Source organism: Diadema antillarum, unplaced genomic scaffold (genome assembly GCF_040938485.1).
Source record: "Diadema antillarum isolate AM-2024a unplaced genomic scaffold, OU_Dant_1.0 seq00002027_RagTag, whole genome shotgun sequence".
Taxonomy (NCBI): Eukaryota; Metazoa; Echinodermata; class Echinoidea; order Diadematoida; family Diadematidae; genus Diadema; species Diadema antillarum.
The window spans coordinates 108,611-119,037 of record NW_027272681.1 but is presented as its reverse complement, the minus strand read 5'-3'; the positions used below and the strand labels follow the sequence as shown (position 1 = coordinate 119,037).

At 35.3% G+C, this 10,427-nt stretch overlaps 1 protein-coding gene across 1 annotated transcript; it reads right to left on the bottom strand.

Moving 5' to 3' along the window:
* Positions 1–5,328: 5,328 nt before the first annotated feature.
* LOC139713662 (alpha-2,8-sialyltransferase 8B-like) lies at positions 5,329–10,192 on the bottom strand. The gene is made up of 3 exons (XM_071625364.1): positions 10,135–10,192; positions 6,347–6,892; positions 5,329–5,707 (listed from the first exon to the last, which is right to left on the bottom strand). The coding sequence occupies exons 1-3, from the start codon at positions 10,137–10,139 to the stop codon at positions 5,329–5,331; spliced, it is 930 nt and encodes a 309-aa protein (XP_071481465.1). The 5' UTR covers positions 10,140–10,192.
* Positions 10,193–10,427: the final 235 nt, after the last annotated feature.

The window sequence follows — 10,427 nt, the reverse complement described above, 5'->3', positions numbered from 1 at the left end:
ACACACACCACGCAAAAACTTACTAGTACTAGTATATATATATTTGATTTACTGATTAAGTCATTTAAAACTTCAATATCTCAGCGTATTTATATAGTGACCGAGAATGGGTATAGGATTTCTGAGGGGGTAGCCTCTCCTACATGAAAAAGTATCTTACGAATATAGAATTGCTATTCAACTATCTTTACACTGTTGATGGAATATCTGGAAATTGAGTATAATGAATATAAGAACGACCCAAGTCCATGGAAGACCATTTCGAGTAAACTAAAAAAAACTTCATATCTTTTTTGTTTGTCCAATAATATTCTATTTAACTGTGATGGGAAGGCAGCATTGTATATACAAATTAGAACATTATTATATTATTATGACAATTAACATTAACATTAATTGTGGAGAGGCCATTTTGTGTGATGGACTTGGGTCGTTCTTTGATTCATATGGACTTGGGTCGTTCTTTGATTCATATACATGATATTCTGCTATAGAGATGAGAGAAGGACGAGAGAGGGCGCTATAATATGAATGTAAGAATGACCCAAGTCCTTCATTCTTACAGTCATATAAGATTTAACTCATTTATTTCAGGCACTTCCGGGAGTTATTAGGATTTATCATTTATACACTAGATGAGTCCATGCATAAGCTACAATTTCCCATGTCAAACTGAATTTGGCCAAAAATTGGACTTGGGTCGTTGTTATATTCATATACTCAATTATTTCAATAAAAATGTTAAAATTTAAAGAATGGTTAAAAAAAAGCAGGTAAAAAAACACGATGTTAACTATTTAAGGTAGATGGGATGGGGGGGGGGCGTCAGTCCCAAGGAGGCATATATATATATATATATATATATATATATATATTGTACAATTCCTTGCATATTTCTTGCGGAATATTTGACAAAAAAAAAAACATTTTTAATTTTCTTTAAAAAATTATAAAGAGACGTTGGCAATCTGATCAAGATATTAAACGAAGACAAAAAAAAAAACAGAAAGACGAACAAAACATTATTTGAAACTTTAGTATCTGAGCGCAGAGACCGGGCAGGAGGGGGGGGGGGGGGGAGGGGAGGGGTCTGACACGATTGAGGTTTTGTAGTCTTGGAATAGAAACATAACGATTTCTCGCATACTTTTGTTGGAATATTTTGAATATAAACGAAAGTGCTACATGACTCGTAGTTTGCAATAATGATAAGACTACAAATATTCCGAACTACATTAATTGCATCAGGTGGAAAACAAACGCACAAATGAAGAAAAAAATCATAAAGACTTCCTTTACCTTGCACAGCGTTGCACTTGGGAAATAATGATGGTTAGTTATGGAGACTACAGAATGAAAAATGATTGCGCCATCATGTGATGAGCGCAGGAGAGCCGCACGGTGAGTATTACATTGCTGTTGAGAGGTTCATGTTCATTCCTCTCACTTTCGAAAGGGGATCCGATTAAAAAATCTCGTATGATTTATGTGCATTTTGTGTACTTGTAATATTTTCGGCCTTCCTTTCTATCCGTAGTCTCTTCATGTCCTTTCTCTTTTCCTGCTAACACTGTCTGGAGCAACTCACAATATTTGAATGTACCTATTTGTTGCATTAGTGGCTTCTTATTACATCTCATTAGATACCGGAACAAGATGTAATAAACTACTGTATTCGAGTAATTGTTATACATTAAAATGGTTTAAGAATAATTCATTTAATCGGGTTTTTAATAATCTGTAAGTTGTAACACTGTTACAAGTCATTTTAACTTAATTTAGGGCACTGATTTATGGCAGAAGTCTTTTTTTTTTAATGTGATTCTGTGTAGGTTTGATACTTACCTTCTTTTAAATATCATTTTTCAATAATAGGGACACAGAAGCCTGGCTAAAGATAAAATACAAACCCACTAGGCAACCCATATTCAATATTCCACATATTTCTCGTGTACGGGTCGCCAACATGGAAAGTGAGTGAGGTAATGTTGGACTTTACGTTCACTCCAAGATGAGTTTCAAACAACCGAGTTGCATTAAATGTTAAATCTTTACAATAATTGAACACAAAAAAGAATCATCGTGAGTATTACGAAGTAGCAAAACTGATCGTGTTTTTTTTTCTTCTAAACATTCAATGGATCTTGGTCTCAATCAAATTTCAAGAGAAAAACATATTTTCCTAATATAGGGGTCTGTAATCAACTGGTAATGTTAATTTATTGAAAAGAGATATTAATAACTACAGATTTATATTTATACGCTCAATTTATTTACCATTCACGCAGACATAAATCATAATCGCATTTCGATAGCATCACAAACTATCCCTTTTTAGCATAGTATCATGAAATACAATGTGTAGGCCTACCGTCTCTTCCCACCTTCCTTGACCTGCTAACATATAAAACTTTTATAACGGGATAGTGTATTCCGATATATCTGATCAGTTTACCCTTTTTCACTAGCAATGTTCAGTTGCAGATGATGCCACCCATAGTAGAACGTAAAAATTCAGCTTTTAATATCAGCCTTGGCAACTGAAAAGTGGTTAGAGATGATTGATGAGCTTGAATTTGATAGGTCATATAGGCTCCATATGATATACGTGTAACGTTACATAATCAAGCTAGTTTATCTTTGTGAGAAATTTATACCATTAATGATCGCAAACAAAGAAAATAGAAAGCCTTGGATAAATACTCGAAACGAATCATATAAGTTTGCATTAGTCAAAGTCAAAGTAAAATCACAATATTTATTTCATTTTTTTATTTCGAAGTAGGCCTATATAGACATTTACAAATAGATAAAAACTTACATTACCTATACGCCTCGCCAAAAAAAAAAAAGAGAGAAAGAGTTATCCACTCAAATTTTAATCGCATGAAGTTTCACGTGTTCTTCAGTACTGTCAGCGATTATGTTAACAAATCATTAAACAGTATACGTGATATCAATATAAATGGTGAGATGGTAAATGACCCAGTTAGTTTAATTTGTCTAGGAACTTAAACCAAGCGCATCCAAAGGGCACTTCAACTTTGGTGTCAATCTTATAAAACAGATAATGCATTACATAGCTGATCCATTGTCTTATGTTTTCACTCCATCCCCATCATCGGATAATTGTCCCAACTCTTTGAAAGGGCAAGATAATTCTGAGCTATTTAAAAAAAAAAATGATTTGTCACAAAACGAAGAATCTTAGTCCGAATTCTTCACTTCCTGCCTAATCTTAACTCCTAGGGAAAATGTTCATAAAAGACTTCAGAGATTATTAGACAGTAATGCACTTTAAGTTTAACCAGTTACGCCTAAGAAAGGTCATTCGACCAAAGGTCATTCGACCGACTATGCTATCATTATGTGACAAAGTCATCGAATCAAAGAGGGAAGGCCCTATATACCAGTGGTACGTGTACTTTATTATCTACACAACAGAAAACGTATGTAAGATTTCATTTGATCAATGAAAGTGAATCGATTACACAAAGCATCCTTACACAAAGCAATGGGTATATTTTGTAATGTGTATTGTACATACGGTTTTGCTGACCCATTAGGCGATAACAATTGATTTTATAATTATTGCGGGGATGATTATATTTGTGAAGCAGTTACTGTGTATTGTATACTAGTAGTAGAACAATCGGAAATTTACACAATGACAGTCCTAAGAATTATTTTGTAATATTTTGATATACGTTTGAAATGTCACGCTGCAAGCAACACAATTAAATATTGAATTGTAATCAATGATGGATGATGAAATCGAAATAAAATATTGTTTGAAACAAAAAAAAAATCCTTTGTGGAATCCCATAGGTATCGATTGTAAGACTTTTTTTGTGTGTGTTTTTGAGGGATGTAAGTAATTGTGTATATTCTTGGTCATTGCTCCAGTTTACTTTGTTTGGGGATGATATGAGTATTTTTTTTCCTCATAAACACTTACATACACTGATCACGATACTTAAGATTATGATTATTCAAAGTGTCAACTTGGTTTAAGGGAATACAAACTGTCAAAATCTGTAACGAAAAATATTTACACAACAAATTTTTTAGTGTTAAGTAACAAATTCTGTTATTAATCTCTGGATTTAATTCATGTTACTAAGACTTCATCATTTTTCTACTCTACTTTACTTCCTTTATTCCAAGTTAGACTACACACAGAACTTACTAAAACTGGTATCAGACTAGAGGCACTGACCAAAAAGTCTGATCATGGGGACTAGTATATGCAATGTTCCTGACTGTCTGGCATGTCTGGCGGCCGACATCAAATAGCTTACCATCGGAGTGGCATTGCTGCGCCAACAGATCAGATTTTATTTTTCCGATTTCCAATGTGCAATAACAAATATCAAAATCTCTTTCTAATTGTTGCATTTTCGTTTGAATATCCTATTCTTGAAAATGCACAAATGAAATTTGAATTGAAAATGAAACTGAAATAGTATCACTTACGAAAGGGGAAATCATTGCAGACGTCAAATTTTTCTAATACCTTTCATCACATCCCGACGTGGGCCTAGGGTAAACATAGAATAGAATGTAATTTCCAAATGACAGTTCACCTTACAAAATAAGCAGGAGGATAAACTGAATTCTCATCTATAGTTTTCATTTCTCTAAAATGGTTACTGAAGAGATCTTGTTACATGCTTATTTATAATTGAATCCCCATGCCCATACACAATGTCATATTTATTTATTTATTTATTTATTTATTTATTTATTTATTTATTTATTTATTTCTAATCTTTTGTCAGGGTAGTCCATTCACCAATAAATAGTGGTCTTCCATGGAGCCCTGAATAATATTGATGAACATATGTACATTAAATAGCAAAACGTATTATACAGAAGATGACATAATACAGTGTAGATACATACCAGCATACTGTACATTGCAAAGTAACATAAAAAGTACATGCCACAGCAAGAGTTCACCAGAATGCCGAAATAACAATTAAAAACGCTATTATACAGGAATGATAAAGCCCAGAATGAATTTCGTGTGTTACTTACAAATAGCAAATAACTGGGGGCAACTGCAAATGGCTCATTTCATCAAAGAGTGTCAAAAAACAAACTCTGCACCAACTTTCAGATATATAATACCTAAGGTACAGTGCAGGTGTAGTTCAATACTGAACCATATACCTTCTAAAGAGTAACAGAAGAAATCTTCGAGACATTAGATGACGTATCGTATAGAGTTACGTGACCCCAATTGTTAAAGAAGTTAAGAAGTTTAAGAAGTTTAAGTGTTTCTGTAATGTTGCTTGAGACCAGCTACTTGATCTGATTTTGATTTCATCTGGGCTCGATTTCGGATCGACCTAGCAAGCTTATCATGCTTATATCAAAATCACCCAACTCGTTCCCATTCAAATGCTTGTAGCGCTTGAACCTTTCCCTCAATAAGTCGTTTTTCCATTTCCCGCTACAGTCGTTGACGATTCGGAGGGCGCCCCTCTTGTCCAATTCGAGGAGGACCCTGAACTCATCCGGCATCTTGTGGCGGTTTGTTGTGTAGTTCATCTTGGCGTCTTCGTAGTAATGCGTGAACAGAGTTCGATTCGTCGGGTCTTTGTAGAACGGGAAAAAACCGAAGAGCTGGATTCGACAACAGAAGTGAGTGGCTGCTGCGTAAACCGCCATACCGGTGCTCGGAGAGCTCAAATTCAAAACTCTGCACACGAAGAAAGAAAATTATACTTTTAAGTGACAAGTATGAATTATAATGTTCATGATAAGTAACATTTCGTTGGTGTGATAGGTCCCTAAGTCTTTTCCCGAATTTATTACATAGGTCAAAGGGTCGCAACGTCCCTGCCTTGTAACACGTAGACAAATACGTATCAACAATTTTTTGTCAACATCGTGTGGTCAATTTTGAATTACTTGGACGAAACTTTTGCCATTCCATCTGTTTGACTTTGTCCTGTCATTTAAAGTAAACTTGAGTAAAACTTAGGTTTTGCTTCAAACAAATTGTCCGTATCAACTTCTCTCTCTCGTCCGTAGTGTTTCATCCGATGACAACAGATCGTTTCGGGGAGGGGGCACAGATGTTATTAGATTCGAATCCCTATTGAGTTTTGTTAGAGAGTGAGTGAATGAAAAGGTATAGCGATTCGACTTTAGTGCATGACCCACAGTAAAATGTATGTGAAGTGCTTCTTTGTTTAATGACAAACAGTCACTTCATATGTTTCTGAAAAGAAAAAAATGTAACCAAAAACAAAAAAGCAAAGAACAAAAATAGAACATAATATATTCATGTCGGATTTCACAACCAGCCTTCCCGAAAACTAATCCATCTCCTCACTTTTTCACTTGACCCTTGAGCTCTGCCGGGCTGTAAGCAAAACCAAAGTGGAGGTTGTAAAAATTGCGCAATACCGCCAGCGCTGTTTTCAGACGATTGTTGTGGGCCACAGACCCGAAGTACCAGAGGATGCTGCCGTTCATGCGGCTTAAGCTTCTCAGCAGTTTCCAACACACGCGTGGTAACTCGTCAAGAGTGATGTTGCCGTAGTTGTCTGTACAGTACGTCAGGTGCCTGTATTGATCTGAATTCAACGTCATCAGACTGACTTTCGAACCGACGTCCGAAGCGAACTCGCCTCCAAACAGCGCCAGATTCATTCGGATAATGAGATCGGAGCTGTCGATGAGATGGCCGCACCTGCTATTCAACAGCACACCAGAGTTGCCTATGATAGCACAGGTCCGTTTTTTACTCATGTTGATAGTCTGGTTGAGTCCCGCTATCTCCTTGACGTTACTCGAGAATCGCATATCCATTGGAGTAATACCGGTTTTGAATAACTGAAGGGTTTCTCGCAACGTCCGATGCTTGGAAAACGCTTCTCTGGATAATACGTATCAGGAAAGATTAACGAACATTAACAACAGTCTACAAAAGTGAAAGTTGAAACTGAAATAAAGATAAGCGTGATAACAATATGATGAAGTTTATTGTTCACCTAAATAAAAATTAATCAGTCAACAATATGACATTATACCATGCTCAGATTTAGGTTTCAGACTTTTTCTTCATTACGGTTAAAGTGGCCTTGCAGCAAGAAGGGTTGATGTGTATGATAACATTGACTAGTCTTGAGGATATCGTAACGTCGTGCATTAATTCGCAATTCCTGTTTTTAAGGTATAAACTCGTCCTGCAGGCCTATAAGATAATGCTATAAACATCAAGTTTTGTTGTCGGTTTTTTTCACTTGAGAAAAACTAAATATGCTCAACGAGAGCACACGGTTTAGGGCATGTGAGAGACGTACTGTTGGAATCATTGAGCTATATGTGTTCTCCAAGCGATACTTCAAGTCAACTCTACATTCATACAACTAACTCTACTTAGAGTAGACTTATACACGTCATAAAAAGGGGGAGATCACTGTATCTTTTTAATATACAGTGATAAAGATGTCTCACTTTGCAGGAATGTTCTTTGGGACAAGTGGAAGCTTTTCATCCAAAAAGACACTTTGAATTGATTGATTGATTGATTGATTGATTGATTGATTGATTGATTGATTTTCTGCATTTCTTTTTCGTACATATAAAATGTCACACAAAGTTACTGAGCAAAGTTATTGAGTGTTGCTTGGTCAAACAACCCCTAACTGAAATCATTTCAGCTCATAATTAGCCTTTACGTAGAAATTTGGTCTAATTTTGGAGAGAGAGAGAAAAAAAAAACGATGAACCGAGATATCATCACAAAACTAAAACATTTATTGTTCCTAAGTCCAGACGAAATATAAAAATCCCACAATTTTGTTTCTCAATGAAACACAATTTATTTAACATTAATCCTATTTTTTTACATTAATCCTATTTATTTGATATTAATCCCTATTTAACATTAATCATTGGCCATACCCCTCCTGTGTGAATGCATTACCCGACTGGAGACGAGCATTCAGGGTTGAAATTGAACATTCACATGATTTCCTTTGAAGTTATTGGATCAGTAGACGCCGCGGCGGCCAACAAACCGCTCCCACAGAACGTTTCATATACCATAATTTTTATTCTTGCGTTCATTGAAGGTTTTATGTCGAAATATCCTGCCTTATTCTTCTTTACGACACAAAGATAAAAGAACTTACCCACAAAACAAAAAGAACAAACAGAGAAAAAGATGCTTAACCTATACGACCCATCAGCCTATCCGACAGATCCAATCCGACTTTCATTTCCATTAAGTCCTTTATGAAACAAGATGTATTCCTACTGATCATGTGACAATTTATTTGTTACAATTTGTTACAAGTGTTACCATCATTTTGACGGGTGTATTACCCATGCATACTGTTCAGAAATGAAAGAAAAGCAGGAATGAATGAATTAGTGAAATACTTGATTCTGATAGTAAAATAGCATATATTTGTTGAATTTGAACTCATTGATGTCGTTATGTCAGATGTATTGGCAACTCTGACCTTGCATGTACTAGGTGTTTCAAAAAACATTTTCAACTTTTGATTCTTAATAATTCATAAACTATATATCACATAACACTGTCATTGATATGAGTGATAGCTGAATAGTGTACAATTGTGTTGGAGGTGGTTTAAATATGAAAGCATAAATCAGTTTCATGAAATCCATGATTCATTTCACAGTTAGGTTCCAGATTTTGCTCTATTTTCAACCCTCTGTACAAAACTTTCACTTTGCACAGGGTTCAATGGGTGTGTATGGGAGTGTGTGGTTAACACCCTGACAATGGTCCTGAACAATGGCCAGCGTTTGAATGCTTCATTATTTATTCATGAGAAATTCCACTATCACAACTAGTCTTTATTCAGCCCCTGGCAGTATCTGTGAAAGTCAAACGCCTGCCGATATTGTCGTTAAGTGGCAACAGTAGTGCTCTCCCTACTTCTGAAAAACGAAATTACAATGAATACCTTCTGTTCTGTCGTAAACATGGTGACAGGTAACAAAGAAAATCAATTAGAGTATACACTTGTGTATATGGAGTCTTAAATAAATCTACTGGTACTGTGAAATAAATCGCCCCAATGAAAAATGCTGCTGAACTCTTTACCAAAAATGATCTCTTTTATCGAAAAAGCGACAAATTTGTCAGACTATTAGAAGACAGTTGTATTAAAAGGAAGAACTTTAGATAATTTATGCTTATTTATATCCCAGATTTAGTGATACGTGAACCAAAATTTGAAAATGATTGCCAGCTGGAATAAAATGTGGTGTTTGTGAGCACATGGAAGCTCGGCTTACTTTTTCCATGTGCATGCATTTTATCCTTTACCGTGCATGATTTCAGACTAGCAGTGCCCAGGGCAATCCACATGCATTATTGATTAAGCATTCATGTGCCCGGGAGCGCGAGACTGACGCCAAGTCAACAGGTGGTTCAGGCATGTCCATTGTTCAGGGCCATTGTCAGCACACACTCACATACACATCATTGGTTCCTGTGCAAAGTTAATTTTTGTACAGAGGGTTAAAGTTTGACCGAAATCTGAAACCTTACTTCAAAATCAATCTTAGATTTAATGAAACTGATTCATGCTTTCACATCCAAATCACCTTCAGCAAAATTGTACACTATTCAGTTATTACTCATATCAATGACAGATTTATCGGATGAATAGTTTTTAGACTATTAATGATCAAAAGTGGGAAATGTTTATTGAAACACCTAGTATGTATAAAAAAAATAGTTATTGTAGAGTAATATATTGTGTTTGATAAATTGCAATTTTTTTGTTATATTTTGTATAATGGTATAATTTGTTTGTAAAGCGCATTGAAATTCTTCCCAAGTCTGAAATGCGCTAATAAGAATTTGTTATTATTGTTATTAATACGAAAGCAGGAGACTCCCGTTTTAACGGATTCCTTCTGACTGACAGTTTTCTTTCGTTATGTCGAAATTTCGTTATAACCGAACAATAAACTCTATATTAATATATTGCTGATAATTTTGGGACATCGATTTATACTCCGCTATAACGAGAATTTCGTTACAACCATATTCGATATAACGGGAGAGTACTGTATTGCAAACGCGTATATTATACACGGTGGGTCTTGCGCTTTTTTCTGCATTATATTCACCTCATTTTAGCTTTCTCTAGGTCCCAGTTGTCGCGACAAATCGTCGCCTCCAGCTGCTCTGGCAGTGCCCGAAAACCTGGTAACACACACAAGCAAGAATAAAAATAAAAATGCACATGAAAACAAATTGGAGTTAAAAGACAATAATGTAATAATCTAAACTTAGCCAAAAAGAACGGCGATTTGTATGTCCTGTGCACAATGTGTCTTACAAGTGAATTTACCTTATAAAACTATGTGCATTTAATGAATGCAGACATTAATTTACTCAAGACAAATTGAAGTGGTAAATG